Source organism: Lygodium microphyllum, chromosome 18, assembly GCF_053477565.2.
Source record: "Lygodium microphyllum isolate KBCC chromosome 18, Lygodium_microphyllum_v1.1.10, whole genome shotgun sequence".
Lineage (NCBI taxonomy): Eukaryota > Viridiplantae > Streptophyta > Polypodiopsida > Schizaeales > Lygodiaceae > Lygodium > Lygodium microphyllum.
This window is the reverse complement of record NC_141152.1, coordinates 10,483,859-10,507,505: the sequence shown is the minus strand read 5'-3', so window position 1 is coordinate 10,507,505 and position 23,647 is coordinate 10,483,859. Positions and strand designations below refer to the sequence as shown.

The following is a 23,647-nucleotide window of genomic DNA, read 5'->3' as shown; positions in this document are numbered from 1 at the left end:
ATATTAAGCATGGCCTCAGTTCTTTTAGGGCCTCACATGATAAATATTGTATTTAAATTAGCTTGTTTTTGGGTTGTTTTCACAACATTCATTTTAATTATTTAATCATTTATTTTCATTAGCTCTACCAAAACCTCAATTACCTTCCGTAAAGGTTGATACTGGCATCCATGACCTTCCTCTTCTTTTTTATTCTTCTTTATTTGTTGAAAATTTAACAAATTAATGTTTTTAGAATTACCTTAACCATGGGTTATGTTGAGCACTTCAACTTAATTCATTATATTTTCCAACAATGATTTTAATCATGTTTTTAAAAAAGTAAAGCTATTTGGCTAAACTCAACCATATTTTTATGCTATTAGCCCATACTTGAATCAACAAATTATTTTAACTCCTTTTGGATTTTGGTAATTTTTAGTTCTTGTTATTGTTGATTTTTCAACCCTAACTACATTTTTTTCCTTACCCATAAAGAATCAACATTGTATGTTAACTACACTTGTATTTATATTTCATAGCACAATATTAAGTTTTTTAACTTGTGTTTAACTCAAATCGATTTTTGGGGGTCATTAAACCCTTCCTTAATAAAATACTGAATCCTTTTCATTGGCAATCCATGCTAACAAGTATGATTTTTGCATTTAGGAACCAACTTTGTGCTTGACACACTCATGATTTTAATTATGTGGTAATTATGGCGCCACCACATTTGGGATGGTACCCACCCTAGTTCAAGTAATCCACATACATATCATTGCATATAGTTCTTTATCATGAAGGGTTTATTATCAATTCGCACTTGATATACGTGTATGCTTACATCACATCCAAAATTGTGCACCCTAGTAGTTAGAATCATTGGCTTCTTATGAAGTGACTCATGCACCAATTGTGGACATTCAAGGCAAGATATAGTGTTTTGTCCAACTTCTTTCTTTATCCCACCCTATGTGCTAGTGGTAATGCACAACCACAAAACTGCAGTCTTACCTAAGGCAACAACAAATAGCATTGCTGCCCATTCAAGGAGCAATGACTCTAAGGGTTGAAATCAATATGTCAAGCACACCTAAGCCTCTTGCCTCTATAATACTTACCCTAGCAACCCTCTTATGCATTTTATAGATGAATTGTATAATGAAGAGGAATGTACATGTCCTTACATAACATATGATCAAGAGGAGAACATAGTCCTTATGAACCATCGTCTTGTTCCAATCCTATTCCAATACTTTATATTGAACCATGTATTAAATCACTATTGCTAAATTATTGCCAAAAACTAGTAATTATTGAATTAATACAAATTAAAATCTAATGTAACTACACTATTGCTACCAAATCACACTAAAACCAATACACTATTATTACTAGTTACTACTTAACACTAAAATTAATTACAAATTTATATTTGAGAAATGATCCGTGATCCAATGATCCATGTTTATACTATCAAAAACCAAATAATTCATTTTTATCTAGATGTTCCACAGATACACATTTTTACTACAAGTCCAAGCCACAAGGGGGAGGCAATGGCAGGGTGGCCAATGTCAAACCTACCATAATTTTCCATCACAATAGACATCACTTTGCAAGCACGTCAAGAGACCACTTGTGAAGGTCCTCTCTGATCTTGGCCACATATGTACTATCGAACCATGTCCTCCTTAACTGCAATGAGCAAAGGCTAATGCAACTAAGCAAGGCAAGCTACAAATCCAAACAAAAATATCTATAAAAAGTAAAGTTATGCATACCCAGTTCCTCGTTGGCTTCCCCACCACACCACTGTCAATAAAGGCCTTCATGTATGCCATCACATAAAACCCACAATCAATCGCATTTGTTTGATGGGGGGGCTGCAAATGAAACCATAAGACGATGGGTTAGCGAAAAGTAAAGAAACAGACAATGTTAGTGAGCTTTATGCAAATGAGTTTTATGCCACGCTCTAGTTGCAAGACCTTTATATGGATCAGCTTCATCTCATCAATGGCGGATAATGTCTTGAAACACTTTGGGTCTAGACATCGCTTTAACAAGGCGGTGAGGGCCCTGGCACGCAGACATATTAGAGAAAATATTCATCCATGACAATAATGCATGCTACGTGGATGTGTATAGGGTTGAAGGTACCTCTTCACAGTTCGCAGACACTCCATGGCATCCTTGCATTCCAACGAGTCAATGTACAGGATGGCACCTCGATCGCTGGGTAGTCGATCCACTCTTTTGGCACGTGGATTATGAACCACATATAGGCTCCAATGCCCTCTGCAATTGAGACATATTTTAACATTGCAAACCCTGAATACTTATGAACCCAACCGAGCCATGTGCAATCAAGTGCAAGATGCAAGCCCTAAGCTCATACGTAGCCAATTGAGTCATGTGAACGTAAAAGCACATTGCAACCCTTAAGAAACAAGAAAGTATTCCAATCACATGAGCCATGGATGCAATTAGACCACGTAAAAGTAGAATGCATAGCATCAATGCATACCTCAAGACCACCGGCAGAGTCGCCTCCTCAGTCTCAACTTGTGCCCTCTCCTGTGTGCGGGGCCGTCTCTGAGGCAGGGAAATTATTCACAAACACACATACGTGAGAAGAGGTTATATCCAGGGTTTCAAAAAAACATTACACTATTCATGCAAGAAAAAAGAGACTAGACACTATTCATGCGAGAAAAAAGAGACAATCCATATTACATAATCCATGTGAGACAATCCATTTAAGATTTTTTTTAAAATCACAATATTCATGGAAGAGAAAGAGATTAGATACTTACATGTGCTCCATACCCCTCGGCAATATGCCTTTTTGTGCACTGGATGTGATGCTCTCTCTTCGAATCGTATTTGACCAATGCTCTTCTCACAAATGCCTGGACGTACTCCTCATGTGTCATGGTGCGCTCTGTCTCCTCCAATAGGCCCCGCAACTGCTGGGCTCGGGCATACTGGGCTCTATCATACGTTCTCCTGGCAAGCTCTAGCTTCCTCTCTAAATCGCAAAACCGTACCTCTATCTTCCGTTGCCATGCACCGACGGTGGTGCGGGCATGCGATGTATCAGTCGGGAGACCTGTCTTCCTATCAGTCGGGCACTCAATGCCATGCTCAACTCTCAGATGCTCCACCATCCATGCCCTCCTCACAATGTTGATGTGGCACTTTGGGCACAAGATGTCCGCACGGCACTGGCAGGATATAGTGCCGTCGGGTAGAGCAATGTCCACATAGGGTGCATGACACTACATACACACACATGTGCAGTGAGTGCCACTTCTATCTTACACCATGAAAATTCTATAAAAAAAGAAAATCGCACTTTCATAGCATCTGCTCAATATGCATGCTCTTACCAAGGGGCTGGAGAGGTCAACATCATCATACGTCTCAGATGCAATGTCCCCCTCATTCTTTATTCTTTCAATGACATTTAAATAATGGAAAGGCCGATCACACATTATAATTGTTGGAGTTCCCACATCTTGTGTGTGCCTCTCTCTCTTGCTCTTTCTCCTTCCACCATAGCTCTTGTTTTTGCTCTCGTGCTTCCACTTCAAGGCTCACTCCCTTCCTCACTATTAGATGTGGCTTTTCCCCCTGATAAAATGCCCAATATCTATAATTCCTAAGTAGTTAGAGGATAAAACGTAGCATGTCAAGAGATAAATGTTAGTTGGGAAGTGCAATAATTATTGGAAAATAATGAAGTCAAAGCTATAGCAATAAGTGCTACAAATGGTTTGACGAGGGGCATGGGTGTCACCAATATGGGGGCTCCCCTTAGTGTTTTCATTGGTGAGATCACTCTTTGCAGAATATTTAATATTCTTGGTGAACTCATGGATAACTTAGGACCTATAGAAGGTGGTACAACGTTTCTGATTCATAGGTCCGCTCTGCGTTTACATAGTTGGATACTAAATTATCAACATTTGAGACAAAGAATCAAGGTTGTGTATCTTTTGGCTCCATACTGTCACATAGAACTAATCAATAATGTCACCAAATCTCATGGAGGCATATTCATATTTGGCATAGTGGGGAGATGTACTTGTGAAGGTAATGATCTTTATATGGAAATGAAGGAATCAAAAATCATTAACGAGTAAAATGTATCAGAATCAAAAGTAGCTTTAGTTTATGGTCAGATGAGTGAATCCTAGGAGCTTGTATGAGAGTCGGTTTAATTGCTTTAACAATGGCTAAGTATATTCAAGATGTCAACAAACAAGATGTATTATTATTCATAATAGCTATAGTAGCTGCCGAAGTTACCATTGGATTATCTATTGCTTCGAGGATTTATCATAATAGAGGATTAATATGTATTGATTAGTCTAATTTATTGAAATGATGATGAATCCATCAATATATTGAAAGAAATTACCGTCTTAATCTTAGATTTTTTGTTACACTTAACTAAGAAGTCTTTGTCAAACCCTCTATCAGTGAACTGATTCTCCTATTTAAAAGATTATGATGCATCTATCTCAATTTCCATTAGTTAATACGGTTAAATGTACCCGTGTTGGCAATACTACATGTCACATAATTTGGTAGTTGCTTGGGAAACGTGAAGGGAAGGGAATAAGCTTTTACAACCCATTGTATTGGAAAAAGAATATTTATGAGACTTTAATGTAATAGAAGTAGAAATATTCAATGGCACATTTAGTAGATGACACTTGTATTGGTTGTACACAATGTGTTAGAGCCTGTCCAACAGATGCATTGGAAATGATACCCTAGGATGGATGCAAAGCAAATCAAATAACTTCTGGTCCTAGAACAAAAGATTGCATGGGTTGTAAGAGATGTGAATCCCCTCGTCCAATAGATTTCCTAAGTGTATGTGTTTATATTGGAGCTGAAACGACTCACAGCATGGGTTTAGCTTATTAATTAGTTGTATCAAAGATTATTACTTAAACACTACTTTTTTCTTTTTCCTCTACCATTACTGATTCATACTTGAATCTTTATAAAAGATCTTAATATGAATCGGAATGATATGAATTAGAATATTGATCTGAACTTACCAAAAAACTTTCAAGACAATCAAATTATCACCCATGCTGAGTACTGAGAAACCAAGAAATGAAAGAAAAAACCTTGTAGCATTGTAAAAATATCTTGCAAGAGCCTGTGCTTGGCAACTTGGAACCATTCTTCCATTTCCTCATAAAATAAGTTTATTTACCATGCAAATGTCCATAGCCATGCTCGTGCAACCTTCCAACCATCCTTAACTCCTCCTTATATGGCATCTACTCCTGTATCAACAATATGCTGTAAGCTTTGTTTGAAGGGATTATTTGACATGTGGTCATTGTCCTTAGTAAGCTTGAACTTCTCATCTGTAGTGCTACACTCAAAGTAATACAATCCACTAAATCAAATTCTCCATTACTATTTATATGCAAAACATGTAAAACTATATCACCATCACCTTTCTCTCCAAAACTACCAACATCATCATCACTGATCTCAAACTCTTCTTATTGCCTTGCATCAATGGAACTTTATATCTTCATAGCTTGCTCAAAGTTAGCATTCACCATTACAAAAGTAAGGCCGATATGTTTTACTTTTCGTATGTTTTCATGTGGCTTGCTTATGGATTACAACTTATTTAGAAGAGTTTCACCAAAATTGTTAGCCTTTGTTTTAATCTTAAAAGGCAGCATTAGCTCCCATGAATACTCCCATTTTTTAATCTTGTTTTTTGCTAGTTGGACATCTCATTGCATGTAATAATCATATCGAGCTTGCTATCTTCAATTGTGTCTCCCATATGAAAACCAATAAGCCAAATTGTGAGGGTATTGCATATGAAGATAAAAGCATATTCCTCTCATCCTCAACTAGGAATTGAGCATTATCCTCGAATCTAAGAGGGATCCAAATCCTTGTCCTCAATGGAGTTTGCAGAACCATAAGAGGAGGATAAGTAGAAGGGAAAGCAAGAAGGATGAGGGTTGTGCCTCAACAAATAGATGAGCAGTATCTCAATAAATCGATTGCAAAGAGTACATGAATAGCTCTACTTGAATTAGCAGTGTGAACTCTAAAAATTAAAAATAGTACTTTTGTGTTTCTTTATTAGACAAGGGATCAGTTCTGCGAGAGATCATTGAACAAGGAACTTCATTCAACAAGCTGGGAGCTCTGCGAGAGATCATTCGACAAGGGAGCAGACAAGTAGGTCAGCATCCACTATGATTGACCTGAAATCTAGGTTCCTAGAGGTCAACGTCTTTTGACCGCATTCTAAAATCAGGTCCTGGACATTCTTTCTTACATAGAGATACCCAAGCCGAAGCAGATCCAAGCCACACTTGGTTCAAAGAGAATGGGAAATGAGAGGGATGTGTCACTCAACCTCTCTGCCCGTAGGGCATATTCCCATTCTGGTCCCCTAAAACGGCATGAATCAGGTTCTAACGTAGCAATACCTAAAGGTCGTATGTCTGTAGAACCTTGTGAGAAGCCTCTCAGTTCTCTGGGACTACCCTTCCGTAGGACGGCGGACCCGTCGGGGGTTCCGCCCACCCACTTCCCTCAATAGGCATTCTTTAGTTATCTGATTAGGTCATACCACATTTATGGGTGACATTTAAAATCAGCTTCTTTAATTAAGCCCTTTAAGGAACTGGGTTCGTTCGCATAGCTTATGGCATTTACACGAAAACAATTAAGACAGGTTCCTTGGAAGTAAACTTTATATTAGCATTTTAACTTAGATGCAAGTCTTGTCCAAAAAGGATGATTCCTGCAAATTGTGAGGATGTGTCTTATTTCCTCCAAGTTTCTGCCCTTGCACTAGTAACACGGCCTTGAGAATCCATCTCGAGTCACATATATCATTTGAGTAGGACCTAGAGGTAGGGAATTTACAGCCAGAGCCCCCCTAGCATCCAAACATCCTCCTACGTTCAAATTAATCCACTGAGAAACCTCTCGTGTGATGGTTCGGTCCATGTTCCTGTCATGGTTATTTAGAACCCCCTTGGACAGGGTTGGCGGCCAACTGGGGGTGGTTTGGCGCACCCTCCATGAATTTAACCTGATTCATTATTCCAATTTCTTTTGTGAGCTTGGGTCATACAATTCATTTGTGGATGACCATTGTATCTTGATCACTCTTCACTCCACGGGGGTGATTGGATTTGACACACGCCTATACTCGCAAAGAATTGACGATGATTTTTAGTAGGACACTCGGCACTTTTTACTCTCCATACGAGAGGTTTTTTCCCCGTGATTTATTTCTTTTATTTTATGTGCCTATGTTACACAATTTTAGGCGCTTATTGTGTTTCACACTCTTTGGGTGTGAACACCCTCCTACAACCCTAAGATTTAAGGGTTATACTCTATACTTGCATCTTGACACTTCAAATTATTGCATTGGGTGTAATCCTCTCACACTCTACATTGTCAACTATACTCTCAGCTAAGCTTCGATATGTCCTTCCTCTCACATGTGCAAAGATCGTGATCTTGCTGCTGGTTTTAGGCCTTCTACCAAGCATGCCAGACATCTACAATCTTCCTTTACAAGGTGTAGCTGGTTTTCCATCCGTTCAAGCATCTTGACACCAAAATGCAAATTTTCTAGTATGATTGCAAGTCTACTACAAAGATGGAGTGCTATCGGTTCAATGCATTTTTGGAAATGCAATCCACACTTGCTAGAGAAAACTAGCTCACTATCAGTGCAGCAGCAATGTGTTGAGACTAGGTTTGAATCTTGGGCCAAATGGAGGAAGATTTCCATAGTTGGATAGACCAAAGGTCATCCATCACCTTAAGTTTTTTTTAGGCTAGATGAATTATGGAAAGTTTTCAGTTAAGTGCATGCTAGTGTGAACAATATTGGGATGGGTGACCTCCTGGGAAGGGGAGGTACAAGGTCCCCCACCCAGTTTCTAACTTGGTATCAAAGCTCAGGTTCTTGGGCTTGGTGGCACTAGGATATCAACCAAGGTGTGGCTTGAGGGGGGTGTTGGAAATGCAATCTACACTTGCTAGAGAAAACTAGCTTACTATTGGTGCAGCGGCGATGTGTAGAGACTAGGTTTGAAACCTAGGCCAAATGGAGGAAGATTTCTATAATTGGATAGACTGGGGATCTCATCCATCACCTCAAGGTTTTGGGAGCTAGATGGCTAGCCCAATTATGGGAAGCTTTCAGTTAAGCGCACACTGGCATGAACAATATTGGTATGGGTGACCTCCTAGGAAGGGGAGGTACAAGGGCCTCCACCCAGTTTCTATAATTGGATAGACTGGGGATCTCATCCATCACCTCAAGGTTTTGGGAGCTAGATGGCTAGCCCAATTATGGGAAGCTTTCGGTTAAGCTCACACTGGTGTGAACAATATTGGTATGGGTGACCTCCTAGGAAGGGGAGGTACATTACATGTCTCACCCCATACTTCCACCCCTCGTATTGCCATGGTGGCATCCCCTATGCAAGTGCCAATTCTTCCTTCCTTATCGACAGAAAATTTACTTGACAAGTCAAACTACTCCCTTTGGTCATGCAAAGTGGAGTGCATCCTCAATACCTTTGATATATGGGATTTTGTCACTACTATTCCTTGCCATGTAGAGGATCCTACCATTACTACTACTATGGACAAAGAAACTATCCAAGATCAGCTCAATTCTCAAGCTAGGTCCTTTCTTTTTATGATTCTACAAGATGCTCTCCTTATTCATGTACGCAGGTTGTAGATAACAGCACGTGTGGACAAAGTTCTCTTTTCTCTATCATCAAAACACCTTTGCCCAGTGTATTACTCTTAAGAAGAAGCTGAGAATGCTTTCTGTCCATGACCCTATCTATATGGAGGATCACATCAACAAGATGGAGGATATGCGAGATGAGCTTGCATCCCTAGAGGCTAGGATGGATGACATCTTCAAAGGATATGGCCATGGTTCTTCTTATCTAGTTGCCATCTCCTAGATACGATATTTTCTATACTAGTTTCCGTACACTTGGGACACGTGAGACTCTTCTTTGGGAGGAGTTAGCACTGCTTGTCTTAGAGCGTGATGAGTGACTCAAAGAGATAGAAGCCAGTGGATTGAGCTTTGTCAACTGTAAGTGCAAAAGGGGAAAACAAGAAGACAAGCAACAACAAGAAGTAAGCTGACAAGAAGGATGAGAAGAAGTCCAAGCCTCAATGCCCATTCTATGGGAAGGGCACACATCGTAAGGAGAAGTGTTTGTAGAAGTATCCTCATTTGAAGCCAAAGGAAGGTTCAAAGGATTCAAAGGCTACCCTTGCTACTATTCAGTCCATATTTGTTCATTTGTTTGAGGTACAAGACACAACACTTGCTTCTTCCACTGAGAAAAACTCATGGCTCCTTGACAATGAGGCCTCTTCACATACAACCTATTGATAGAATTGGCTTCACGATCTTCATTCTACAGGGGGTTCCATTGCCATTGGTGACAACTCTTCCGTACCGGTTTGTGGAATGGGGACAATTCCCCTTTTGCCAAATAGACAAGCTTCATCCACCAAAGTTCATGTACCTGATTTAGGTTTTAACCTTCTTTCTATCCATGGTTTAACACAGTTGGATACTCATGTGATCTTCAACTAGGGTGTAATCATTGAGGACTCTTCTGTAGGTTCTATTCTTTGGATAGGTACAAAAGAGGGTGGGCTATCCATAGGTTGCTTCTCCCAATGTTACTACTCCACTTAAATTGATGCATTGCAAGGACCAATGGGCACAATCTCCATTGGAAAGCTCAAATATCTAATGCTTATTGTTGATAATTTTACCAAGTACATGTGGCTATATTTTCTAGAGTACAAGACTAAGGCATACTCCAACTTTTGTGATTGGAAGGTGCTTGTTGAAATGCAAACTTCTTTGAAGGTTCATGGTATAAGAGCATATCATGATGGAGAGTTTTGAGCCAAGATCTTAGACAAGTTTTGTAAAGATTGTTCAAGCAAGATTGTTTTGAGATACTTCATTGTTAAACTCTAGATATTGACTTGTAGGCGTGTTTTATGTATATGTCATATCTTAATAGTTGCAATTGTCGATAAATGATGCACTCTTGGTATATGTATCAAGAATTGAATTTTGTGCTTGTTCATTTAATGTATTACACGTGGAGCTAATTTGTAGGAAGTTTGCAATTTCGTGTCGAGGTGTGCAGAAACTTTAAACATCTCCAAAGAAGTGCCTTGAGGGAGAGGCTAAACATAACAAATGTTTTGCCATATGGTTCCCTATGAAGCTCCATCTAGTTAAACACACAGAATTGGCCCACATAGGAGAATTCTAGATGATTCCAAATGCAAGCAAGTGTTAGTGATTTTTATGTTTAGTTAAGTCATCAATTTCAAGCTATACGTATACAAAGGCTAGTGCAACTCTAAAAGTGGTACTAAAAATATATTTAAGATTTTGGAGCACTTTGGCTAGCAACCTAGTTATTGATTTCAAAAATAGTATTTTTTTAGGGTATGTTCCTATTACAAAGAATTTTTCACAATTAATTCTAAAATTTCAAGACCTTGAATTATGGATAACATCATTAGAAAATATCAACATGAAATCTCTCCTTCCTAAGATCTTACTCCAACACCACATCGAACTTCTCCAACACAATCCATTGGAAGTTATCAAAGTACTTAAAGAGTAAAAGCATCAAAATCAAGTATCACAATCCAAGAACACCCACATTGCTTGCATCCTTTGAAACATCTTTGATGCACAACAAGCCAAGAAGGGCTAGAAAATTAGCCATAAGCCTTAATCAAGTTTTTTATTTAACTAAGAAAAGAATGAAAATTTTATTTTAGCTTGGTTGAGCCAATAAGATAATCGTTTTGACAAAGAATCTTTTCCCAAAAGGATAATTACTTAAAGCTTCACGTTTGTAAAACATTCTTTGTCATAGCTTTGACTATCCTACCACTTGGCACAAATTTCAAGAAAAAGGTAAAGAAACATTCCTTCTCAGTTTCACCTTGACGCTACATGTGATTGGCTAAATCTAGCATCCAAGCAAAGCTCAACGATCTTAAACCTTCTTCACTTGACTATTGTTACCTCTTATGCTCATGATGTAGAAAATGAATTTCAAACCATTGCACAACTCATCCAAAGTGAACGACCAAATAATCAAGCTTCACAACACCCCAATGTAGGTTACATCATCACAACACTAAAAAGGAAGCCAATGTGGGCAACACCCCAATGTAAGTAACACCACAACATAGAAAGATCTCAACCTCACGAGGCTATCAAGCCAACGTAGACAAGACCCAAACTCCACTAATGATGGACATTGAGGCGGTGCAATCGGGCCAAGGATATCCAGCCAAGGCTTGCTTGATCCTTGACTAGTCAAGGCACTAATACTTAAGATCACTCAAACCCTCAATAGCTAAAGTCTACAAACATGCCTCAACTAGTTGATCACAATGGACCTCTCAAGAGCCTAAAGCCAACCCCTTAAGACTATCTTCTTGACTCTCAACTACTTGAGGATTTGATAGGATTACTCAAGCTGGACTTAATAGCCAAGCCTTGACCAATTGATCCATTGATTGCTCAAGATTTGAGCTATATCCTAAGATTCGTGCCAATTTAGAAGTGTTTTACACCATGACTTGAGATCCACTCAACTAGTCAAATTGAGTTACCCAATTTGACTAATTACACTTGGGGAATCAATCAATTGTACTATGTACCATTCACACAGAGAGCACTCAAGAGAGCTCTTGACTCAAGACCCCACACCTAGCTTGACCCACCATTTTAAGTTTTGTGGGACTTGACTAGAACACCCTTCGAGCACTCGATTGCTCAAGAGAAACTATTACTTGACCAATGCTATTACCCAAAGTGAGAACCTTCTACGCTCAATCCCTTTGACTAAGCAAAAAGTTCTTTCTCAAGTAAAGAGAACTTAAGCCTACTAAGACCCTTCACACCAAACAATCAAGCAGAGACTCTCAAGTCCCTCTTAAGCTCTAAGCTCAACCAACCAATGTAGGATTCCACTTGATAAACTTAGAATCCATTGAGTAGACTTGGACTTGAGAGAATCAAGCTACACACTTAGCCATTCCCAAGCCAACCCTTAAGACTGGACCCATTGTTCAAGCCTTGGAGTAAACCCTCAACCTAATAACTCCATAGTTAAGTTTAAGCACCACTTGATCTCAAAGTGAATCCCTCAACTCAATTCTTAAGCTTGTGTCTGAGTCAACCCAAATAGACTAAAGCACTCAAGTGAGATATATTTGAGTACACTCAAAACAACAAATGTAGTGTAAACAAAAGTTTTGAGCAGAGAATCAAAACTTGAGTGTAAAACTGGGGGCCGTGAAAGAGAGTAGAATCATTGTAGGTGTGTGTGTGTGTGTGTGTGTGTGTGTGTGTGTGTGTGTGTGTGTTCACTTATGAAGACCCTACAACCACAATAGACATCTAAGGGAAGACCCATGATGCTATAAAAGGAACCCGCTGCACATGAGGACATGAAAACCCAAAGACCAATAAATGTTGAACCTTGTAAGCTTAAAAAGAACCTCACATATAATTGGTAATAACAATGACGATTCAAATCGTTATAGGCCAAGTTGGCCAAGCACCTGTGCAATTAGACAAGAGAATATGCTAGAGACACTTTGTCTACCACCATGTCACTACAGTAGGGAACTAGACTTCCATGATGGAGAAGGAACAATCACTAAAGGACATGCCAAAAGACTTTAGCAAAATGCTAGAGGTAGGTTTTGAGCCACTATAGGAAAGGATACTTGTGAGCTAATAGACATATCCTACATTAATGACAAGATGAACCCCATGATAGAAGAAACAATAATACGAGATGCGAGTAGCATAGAGCAAGTAGACCTTAAAAAAGATCACAGACTTGATGCCCAACACGAGAAGGAGAACATCCAATGAGAGACAGATAACATCATGAGGCTACTTTTGAGTGCATAGCTTACATGAGGCTACTATTAAATGCATGGATTATATGACATATAATGATAGGCATGCTTGGCTTATAAGGCATCTAATGACTAACTCTCACACTAATTCTTGCCAATCTAGTGCAAAGAAAGTTGCTTGGTGACACTAATGCCCTCTAGGTCAAGACCTAGATAGCCAACATGTTGCTTGTAGGTCTAGGTGTCATACTAAGCAAGGTTTCCTTAATTGCTAAGTAAATAGAGAAGTTTAGAGCATGGATAACTTTTATAGCTTTATAGAGAAATTTAAGCACATCTATGAGGCCAACAATTTCATCTCAAACATGGAGGGTGTAAGCCTTTGGACTATGCTTAGGAAATAAGGGAAGAACATGGTTCATGAGGCTAGATGTAACTAAGATGCCCCACTTCTCACTCCCCTCGAGGACATGTTCATCAAGGCCAAGCTCACTAAAGCCCTAAACTAGCCACAACCCTATTTCCAAAACATCCAATGGCACTTACCATACCCAAATCGATACATTGCAAATACATACCAATTGCCTAGTAGGGCATTGTACTACCCTAGACCTCCATAGTTGGCCTTGCTAGCTCCCATAGAGCAAAATATTGCTACACAAAGGGCAAAAATCAATCCTCTACATATCCCACAAGCACCCTCTAATATCATCAATCTTACAAGCAAGGTGCTAGTCCACTATGTGGAAGAGAAAATGGAAGAGAAAGAGCATACAAGCCCTCAAACAAGAAAGATAACATAGTCCTCATAGACTACAAACCCACTCCCATCATGATGCTAGGGAAAGAAAGAGGAAGGGATCTAGTGTAGCCTAAGGACCCTACTGAATGCTAGAACTATGGACAATGAGGGAATGTGTCCTCTAGATGCCTATAGAAAGTAGAGCCATGCAAGAATAGTCAAGTGCGCCAATGAACCCTAAATGTGGCATAACTCATATGTACTTTAACTATCCCAAGCAAAAAGTTAGTAGTAGCAAAGCCATCATCTCATTAAGAAGTGGATGAAAAAGGCCCAAGTGGCCTAGCAAGAGCCCAAAGACACTCATGATATGAGCACCATAGGGCTATCCAACATTGAATCACTATCCCAACTAAAACACAAACATGATATACAAGGGTTAACCCTCCAACTGGTAGAACAAGGGAGGAGTCTAACATAAGGAGAGCAACAACTTAGTCAAAAAATTCAAAAAACCAATTGGCTCTAGTCCAATGACGTAAAGCCCAACCTCATTGCCACATTGGTTTCAAGTAGCATGTCAATCCCATTAGGGTTGTTATTATGAAATAGTCCAAAACTCCATAAACACATGAGAACTTTCTATGCTCATATTTAGGAAGTCCATTTTGAAGTACAATGAGAAGGTTAATAAAGAATGAACTCTTCTTAAAAATTGTAATACTAATTTAATCAATCGATATAGTTTTGCCATCTACCATAACATTTAGGCCTACAAGGATTTAGCTATTCAAGTTAGTATCGTGGGGATTAGGAGGCTTTTATTCTTATTCTTTTTAGCTAATCGTGCCATCTTGTACTGCATGCAATCACATTCCCTTTTTCAAACATATGCTATGATATGCACACCATCAAAGGGCTCTGTAATATGGTGAAACTAATCATGAGAGCATTAGCTTGCTTTAATACCTCCTATATATTGTTTATGATGGTCATTGATGGTATGTGAAGCAATAAATGATGACAAGCTCTTATTGATTTGTACAAAACATGAATATAGATGAAGCGAACAATGTACATTAAAACAAGATTCGATTAACATGCATTGCAATCAAGACATTCATGGGCATTGTTGACATGGAAACCTTCAAAGCGATCATCAAGAAACAATACCTTCGATGCGCTCGGGGATGGCGGTTGAGGGATTGGCTTTAGCTATGCACCTCTTCTCTCTTCACTGCTAAGGCTGCACAATCAGCCGTCAATGCAAGGCTGATCCATTCAACAGCCCAATCAGCAGCCCACACGATGGCAACCCAGTCGGCCCGCGATTCTTCTTCTCCTTCTTCTTTGGACCCGCAGTCATATAAAAGTGATGGCACAATGACACATGCAAGTTCGGAAGGAATCTTTGTGTAGCAGTCCAAGGTTTGGATGGCACGATGGCCAATGCAAGTTCTGCCACAATGGCACAATGGCGATGGCGAAGGTGGGCAGCGATGGCGATGGCGATGGCGGGCAGCAATGGCGATGGCAATGGCGATGGCGATGGTGATGGCGAAGGTGGGTTCCTCAGATGGCATGTTTTTAAAAAAAACGCCCGAAAAAAACCAGGGTCTCGCATGCAAGAGTCTAGTCGGGTGACCCAAATAGTAAACCCGCCCGACTCCCCCTCCCCCCCCTCAAATCTATGATCGCCACGCGTGCCATTAGTCCGAAGTACTCCCCCTTCGTTGTCATGATGGACCTGCCTCATGCCCGCGAAAATCATGGGCCCCATCCACGTGTCGCGTGACCCCTCAAATCGTCCGACAGCCCCCCTTTTCCGGCGGACCGGGTTTCCTTTACCTAGACCAGGTTTACACTCTGGACCGGGTTTATTTTCAGGGGCGGGGTTTACCCTGGGCCAAAAGCAAGGGTCGAGAGCCTCGCCACGATCCATGACCCCCCTCAACCATCGATCCCAACTCCTCCTGCCCCATTGCACATAGTGCTGAGGGGGTTACGACTATCCTATTGCGCCTTGGTACAAGCGCCAATGGTGGCGAACAATATACACTCAGGCTGCTCAAGTTCGGGCTCCAAACCTTCTACTCCTGGTGCTTCTTGTAGCGCAAATCCTGTTCCTGGCCTTGGTCAGGTTGGGGCCTGCTACGCCAGCATCCAGTAGTACAGCAAGGCCGCAAGCCCACCCTGATCTCCACTCTCGTCGTTTCCACGCAGGCAATGCACTTCAGATTTCTAAGACAGAACCACGAAGTACATCATCAGCTTCAGCTCCAAGAGAAAAGGCCCTCACGGTCACAGCTTCACTTTCTGTTCCAGATGGCATTCAGGATGACGTCCCAGTCTCAACCGTCGAATCATCGGCCTTGCTATCGGATCAAAAATCTTCATCTGTGAAAATTGAAGAAAACAAGCTTATCTCTCAGTTTGACGCATCGTTAGCCAGAGAAGACGGTAGTTCCAATACCGAAGGGGGATCTAAGGGTGAGTTAGCTGTGCACGGGAGTAAAACAGAGTTGTCAGTGGCGGCGATTACTTCAGTGGTAAAGGATGTGAATTCTCGACCAGAGAGCACTGCAAGTAATGCTGCAAGCGTAGAGGAGTCGTCCGGTTCTGTGGCAGGAGAAACCTCTACCTTATCAACAGCTGCTAAGGGTGAGGTATCGGTAATGTCAGAAGCCGAAACCTCTACCTTATCAACAGCTGCTAATGCATCGTTAGCCAGAGAAGAAGGTAGTTCCAATACCGAAGGGGGATCTAAGGGTGAGTTAGCTGTGCACGGGAGTAAAACAAAGTTGTCAGGGGCGGCGATTACTTCAATAGTAAAGGATGTGAATTCTCGACCAGAGAGCACTGCAAGTAATGCTGCAAGCGTAGAGAAGTCGTCCGGTTCTGTGGCAAGAGAAACCTCTACCTTATCAACAGCTGCTAAGGGTGAGGTATCGGTAATGTCAGAAGCCGAAACCTCTACCTTATCAACAGCTGCTGCTAATGGTGAAGTATCAGTTACGACTCTTGATGATAACAATGCTACTTCCACCATGTCAACAACTGCTAAGGCCAGTGAGGTATCAATGACGAAAATTGACGAGGACAATGCTGCTTCTAAAATTCCCGGGGATGATGGCTTGAATGTACTCGAACAAGTCCCCGGCGCAAAGCTTGCTGCTACAACAGAAACAAATGCGGGGGATGAACCATGGGGGAACTCAAAAGCTCCAAAGGTTGATGCCAACTCAACAAGTCTAAAAGATGATGCCCCTAATGTACTTGAGCAAGTCTCTGGTGAGAGGACTTTGGCTGATGCACAAGTTCTTGTTGGAACAGAAGCACATGAAATATCAGAGGAATCCGCTTGGGAGATCGGAAGAGAAGACAACTCTTCTTCTTCTTCTTCTTCTTCTTCGTCTTCTGCCTGCTGCTGCTGGTAATTTGATGGAAAACACTGATGTAGGCAGCGATGGTGAATGCAAGGATGGGTATATATTCGTGTATGACCTCCCTCGTGTCTTCAATCACGACATCGTGTCCAACTGCTCCGCTCTGAATCCATGGGTAAACGGGTGCCCTTCAGTGGCCAACGGTGGCTTAGGGGAGTCCTTGGGGAAGCATCCCCCTTGGGGCAAGCAGGTTCCTGGTACATCCCGGACCAGTTCACATCAGAGATGGTGTTCCACAACCGAATGCTACAGCACCCTTGCCTCACGGACAAGGCAGAGCAGGCGACGACCCTGTACGTGCCCTTCTACGCGGGCTTGGACGTGGGGAGGTACCTATGGGGGAGAGACGGTAGAAGGGACAGGCTGAGCAGGAAGCTGCTCAAGTGGCTAGGGAAGCAGGAAACATTGAAGAGGAGAGGGGGGAGGGATCATTTCATGATGATTGGTAGGGTAACGTGGGACTTCAGGCGCGAGCGGGAGGGCGACTGGGGCAGCGCCTTCTTCCGCAACCCGGCGGCGCGCAACCTGACGTGGCTGCTGATGGAGAGGAACCCTTGGGAGGTGGTGGATGGTGAGGATCGTGCAGAGGTGGAGATGGCTGTCCCTTACCCTACCAATTTCCATCCGCAGAGCGACGCAGACCTCCGCGCTTGGCAGAGCCATCTATGCGCCCGCCTCGCCAGAACCACCCTCTTCTCCTTCGCCGGCGCCCGTCGCTCCTAATTCCCTGACGATTTCCGTGCCCTCCTGCTGGACCAGTGCGCCTCCTCCTCCTCCTCCTCCTGCCGAGCCCTCGATTGCTCCCACATCTCCTGTGACAGCACTCCCAAGACCCTAGAGCTCTTCCTGGATTCCATGTTCTACCTCCAGCCCCGCGGCGACAGCTTCACTCGCCGCTCCACCTTCGATTGCATGCTCGCCGGCTCCATCCCCGTCTTCTTCTGGCGCAGGAGCGCCTACCTGCAATACATGTGGCACTTGCCGGATGACCACGCCAGCTATTCCGTCTTCATCCCCAAGGAGGCCATCCGAAACGGGACCAGCGTAGAGGCGGTGCTGAGATCGCTGTCCTCTGAGAAGGTGCGTGCCATGCAAGAAACGGTCATCCAATTGATACCCAGCATTGTATATGCGGCGTCAGGCTTCAGTTTGAAGGAGGAGAAAGATGCCATTGATCTAGCTGTGGATGGTGTGATGAGAAGCTTCAAACAAAAGTCGGCCGTCCTCTAGAATTTTGCCGCAGCCGATAGAAATTGTACACTTCTCTCTTTGTTGTTGTCGGTTGCGTAATGCAGGTATAATCTCTTATGTAATGTAAAGCTTGTAGAAACCTACCTTGGGATCTTTACTTTGGCTCAACTTTCAAGAATCATCTCATGTATGATGTTCGGGGCAATTTGATAAACTAGTCCATATTTTACTCTATTATAATGCTTTGATTACAAGTATTCCTTCTTCTAAAGAAACAAATGGTCATTACTCAAATCATCTATTCTTTTTAAAAAATGTGAAGATGAGATGTATTGACAAGTAAGATATCTACATCTTCCCATATGTAACATGGGGAATATAGCTAGAGCTTCAACCCAAAAAGGAGCTTAACGACTTGTTTAGAGGCAGCATCGGCCTTAGACATCTTCTTTAGCGTATAAGCAGCATCCACCAAAAGAATGCTATTGCAAAGGGTAGCCAGGATAGCATTAGGAACCTTGTAATAGCCAAAAGCAATACTACTTCGGAGTCTCGATACATTCAAAATGGCTATACCTCTCAGAATATTCCACACCTTCTTCAAAACCTCATTTAAATTTCCATGGTCGCTATCCCTAAGTAACAATTGTTTCCTTCCTACAACATGATGTAAGTTCCAACTTTTTCACAATTGACTTGAGCTTTCTCAACAACATTTGGTGGCCCTAACAATCCCAAAAGAGATCCCTTGATAGATTCATTCTTTCTTCTACGAATGGATACATAGGAGATATTTGTTTGAATTTGGCTATCCTATCCATAGTGGCTAGTTTATTACCAACTACTCTCCAAAAGCGCACATTAATTTTGAGGGATGGGGTAGCCTTCCATGCCTTCGTAAGACGCTTTTTCCATGTCTTGAAGTTTCCACGCAGGTCATCTTTTCTCCAGGCTTCAAGAGTTCTGAGCAACCACCGTGCATTAAATTCCTTGAAATCAACCCTCTCTTTTGTCCCCAAAAGAAGCTTGCTATACGAATTGCTTAAATCAAGTAGTGTGCAACTATTCATGCTGTGAGAGGTAGGTCAATCTTCCTTAGTTTTTGGCAAAACCTCCTACAACCAGTGAGCTTACTTCGCATTTAGCCCAAATCGCACTACAATCTGTTCAAGAGGGAGAAAGGAGCAAGCAACTTCATCCGATATGCTGCTCCAGCTCCATTTACCTTTGAATTGAAGCCTGTGGCACAAGCATTATGGTGAACAGGAATGTAATCAGCATCATAGGAGAATGGTGTCAACCAAATGTTTAGTGCCAAAGAAGCATTTGCTTTCCCACTACCTCCACCTTCCCACTTGAACAATCTACATAAAGATTGCCATGTTGAGATAATTTGAGTGGTTGCTTCAGAACATTTCACTGTGACTTTAGCATTGGATAACATGATATATACCATTCAATGTACAGCCACTTCTTGCCATAAACTTTGGCTGAAGAAATCCACTCAATGATCACCGCTCCCTGTGGTTCCCGATCAAGCCCCCCCTTGTTGACTAGAGCAATCATCTGTTTCCAAGGGATTGTAGACCAACCTTTGATCTCTGACCGTAGGACTTTTCTGAAAAGTGACTTGATCTTATCCTAACTTGATCTGACAAAAGGAAAGACAGAGGCAGAAAAAACCATCATAAGTGACAAGATAGTCTTGATGCCAGGAGGCATATTACACGGTGGATTCCGTGAGGTTTTACAGTGAATTCCGTAAACTTTTATTACCGGGGCTCATACATAAAGTGGATTCTTTGTGTGAGAAGTCGATGGGGACGTCTATCCTTTTCGGGCGTTTTGTTAATTTGATGTGTATATGGGTGATTCCATAGCGGGTGATCCCCCAGAATACATATTTAATTAATAAACGTTTATGAGTTTAGAGTGCGCACTCGTGATAAATTAAGGTTAGGATTGATTTCTAACCAATTAATTTATTTATGTAGCTAAAGACTGCTAGGTATTCACTTTTGTCGATTTAATTGTATTATTTTAGCAACGATTATGAATGCTTCAGTTGATGTGTAGAGATAGCAGCGATGGCAGTGGAAAGCATTGGAGGATAGCGTGTATTCAAGTTATCGACAATATTTTGATGGGTGCATACCTTAGGCATGGCGCCTATATTTTGTCGTGCTTATTTATCAAGGCGCTTGATATTTATTTATTATTTTTGTATGCGCATGGGCGCACGATTTAGATATTTGTATTTGGATATTGTATTTGGGTATGCCTGACTTCTTGGGTACCCATTAGCTTTATTTCTATTTGGCACAAAAGCAAACTCAAAAGCTAAAGCATGCTATTTTGTAATTTGGGCTATTATTTGAGCTTGAAGATTATTAATATATGAAATACATGCTTTGTGGAGCGCTCACACAAGGCATGGGGGGAGATTGCATCCAATTGGTCTCTTGTTCATGTCGTGCAAGCTTTCTACATTGATTTGTGTGCAAAAAGTAAGGTTCTTTTGTTCTTGGGGACCTTCTGATGCTCACTACGCGCGCTTACAGTATCTGATCTGCGCACCAGTGGTATCAGAGCGAAGCTGAGATCGAGAGCTTCCAATCGCTTACCATCTTGCGCAAAGGTAGAGCTCCTGGAATGATCGAGCTCTACAGTCAGTTTCATTGTGAACGGTCGATACGGGTGTGTTCATGGCGGTCAAGAACCCCTATCTGCATCCTCTGATCGTGAAGGACCGGCTTGAGGAGGCGAAGGACCACGTAAACATCTCCTTCTTCAAGTCGTTTTGAGCCAGACTGATAGTAAGCTTCCATATCCAAAAAAGTTTAAAAGCTTTAAGTCAAAGCTTAATAAGCTTATTTAAAAGCTTAAGGGGCCCAATTTTTTTCTATTGGTATCGCGGCATGTACTCGTCAGCATCGGTGGTGAAAAATGCCCCCCCTCCTAAAATCGAATTCGTTGACAGTCAGCTTATTCAAGCTTAATCACATAAGCTTAAGACTCTTAAGTTCCTCAAGTTCTCCAAGTTTCCTTACTCCTGTAAGTTCTGCAAGTCGTAGAAGTCATTACTGACTTATTCAACTACTCCCATAAAGACTGTTTATACGCAGAAGCACAAAAACCATTTATTGCTTTCTGGAAGACCCTGTTCCTATTTGCAAACTTACTGAACCAGTTTTAGCAACCGCAGAAAGTCATACGCAGGTCATACGAAGATTATACGCAACTTCTACGAAGACAACGAATACCGCAATCATAAAGAAGAAAGATCATAAAAGCCCAATAAAATTTATAAGCCTTGTATACCTGCCTTTGAGCTACGCTCATCCCGCTAATCAAATTTTGAGAGTGTGAGGTCTTTTGCATTTTACAGGATGGCGGAACAAAATATGGACAATTTAATAGCTGAAGGTGATTTACCCGAACCAACAATCGAACAAAAATTGGATTTGATTATGATGCAGCTTGATGAAGAACGAAGAGCCCGACAAGCTTTGCAAGTTCAATTGGCCAATCTACGACGAACTACCACCGATAAAGATGGACCACAACCCAAAGATCTTATACGACGTACTATCGATGCGACACTTGAAGCCCAATCCATTCATAAAGAAACAAAGATAAGTAAAAGAAACTTCAAATTTCGTACTTTCAATGGATCATGAGATGGAAAGACTATACTTGCATTTATCAGTCAGTTTGATGATTACTCTCATGAAGAGACATATGCTGAAAAAGACAAAATTAAATGTGTCACTAATCATTTAGTCGATCGAGCATCTCTATGGTGGACTGTGGTTCACAAGAGCATTGATTGTCCCACTACCTGGGAGAGTTTCCAAAAGAAGTTTTTGCAGAATTTCCTTCCTCCTCAATTCCATGAAAAATCCATTAAGCAATGGGATCTTCTATAGCAAAGAGATCGCGAACCTATTTCCCAATACACTGAACGTTTTTGGAATGCCCTACTGCAACTATACATGCTCGAAGATGTACCTGAAGCAACTCACAAATGTAAGTTTATGTCTGGTCTACTTGGACATTACTATGCTGAAGTCAATAGTTCAAGCCAACAACCCTTGAAGATGCAATTTCCTTGGCTTATGACACTGAAGACAAGATTCGCGGAAGAGACAAGCGTCCACAACAATTTCAAGCTAATGGTAACTATTGTTCCAAACAATTCAATTCAAATTTTCGAAGGTTCAATCAAAGTCGTTTTCTTTCATCTTCATTCCGTAAGTCTTGGACACGACCACCTGCTTTGCCATCAAATACCAATCCAAACCTTAAGCCATTCTCACAGTCAAATCCCAATATTCCTAGACTTCCTGCCATTACCAACAATGTATCTAAAGCCAAACCCATAGTTTGTTACAAATGCCATCAACCTGGACATCTAGCAGCCAATTGCCAATCCAAAAAGCCACCAGTCCATATCAATTATCTTGGTGCAATGGAAGATAAAGAACGTGAGGAAATGCCTGACTTTACAGAAGATTATGACGACATTGGTATTACTTCGGATACTTTGCCAGGTATGCCAACTTCACATTCTTTGTTAACAATGAAATGTTTAGTACATGGTAAAAAAAAGATTATTTTACATGATGATGGTAGCACTCATGATTTTATTTCTGCAAAGTTAGTGAAAGAATTGAATTTACAAACTGTTTCTACACATTATCGCATTAAAGCTGCATTCCTAGGCATAAGATATAATGGAACTCAAGAGGTGCATAACTGAGAAATTAAAATTGGTGAAAATACTGAATGAAGAAATTTCCTAGTTGTACCTTTACAGTCTAGTGATATTATCTTAGGTATGTCTTGGCGTCATTAGTATAATCCTGACATAGATTATTCTACGCATTCAATTAAAATTTATTTTCAAGGAAAACAAATCACATTGCATGGTATGCACGCTTCTAATTATTTTCCACTACTTACTCATACTCAAGCTAAACGTGCATTACGTAAAAGTAGAAAATCTTATTTAATATGGGTGAATGAACTTCAAGCTAAAGAAAAACATATGCATCCTAGGCATACACAATTTCTTGCTCAATTTAAAGATTGTTTTGTTGATGATTTACCACCTAGACTACCACTGTCACGTCTTGAAGATCACAAAATAGATTTAATTCCTGATACACAACCACCATGTAAAGCACCATATAGGCATAACCAAATTGAACAGAAAGAAATTCAAAATCAAATAGAAGAATTGCTTAACAGAGGATTAATTAGACCTAGTAGTTCTCCATTTGGTACA

General features: G+C 41.1%; 1 protein-coding gene and 1 pseudogene across 1 annotated transcript; one reads left to right on the top strand and one right to left on the bottom strand.

The window, feature by feature from the left end:
• Positions 1-1,527: 1,527 nt before the first annotated feature.
• On the bottom strand, positions 1,528-2,982 carry LOC148020580 (uncharacterized). The gene is made up of 6 exons (XM_087698358.1): positions 2,802-2,982; positions 2,513-2,580; positions 2,146-2,283; positions 1,974-2,064; positions 1,767-1,868; positions 1,528-1,680 (listed from the first exon to the last, which is right to left on the bottom strand). The coding sequence occupies exons 1-6, from the start codon at positions 2,919-2,921 to the stop codon at positions 1,594-1,596; spliced, it is 606 nt and encodes a 201-aa protein (XP_087554484.1). The 5' UTR covers positions 2,922-2,982; the 3' UTR covers positions 1,528-1,593.
• Positions 2,983-16,978: 13,996 nt separating this feature from the next.
• LOC148020579 (xyloglucan galactosyltransferase XLT2-like) lies at positions 16,979-18,636 on the top strand (annotated as a pseudogene).
• The last annotated feature ends 5,011 nt before the right edge of the window (positions 18,637-23,647 follow it).

Excerpts from the sequence above, each read along its gene's own strand:
- LOC148020580 (XM_087698358.1), bottom strand. The coding sequence starts at position 2,921 with ATGACACATGAGGAGTACGTCCAGGCATTTGTGAGAAGAGCATTGGTC. Across the intron at positions 2,065-2,145 it reads TGTCTGCGAACTGTGAAGAG|GGCCCTCACCGCCTTGTTAA; the intron begins GTACCTTCAACC and ends TCTGCGTGCCAG. Across the intron at positions 1,869-1,973 it reads TGAAGCTGATCCATATAAAG|CCCCCCCATCAAACAAATGC; the intron begins GTCTTGCAACTA and ends TTTCATTTGCAG.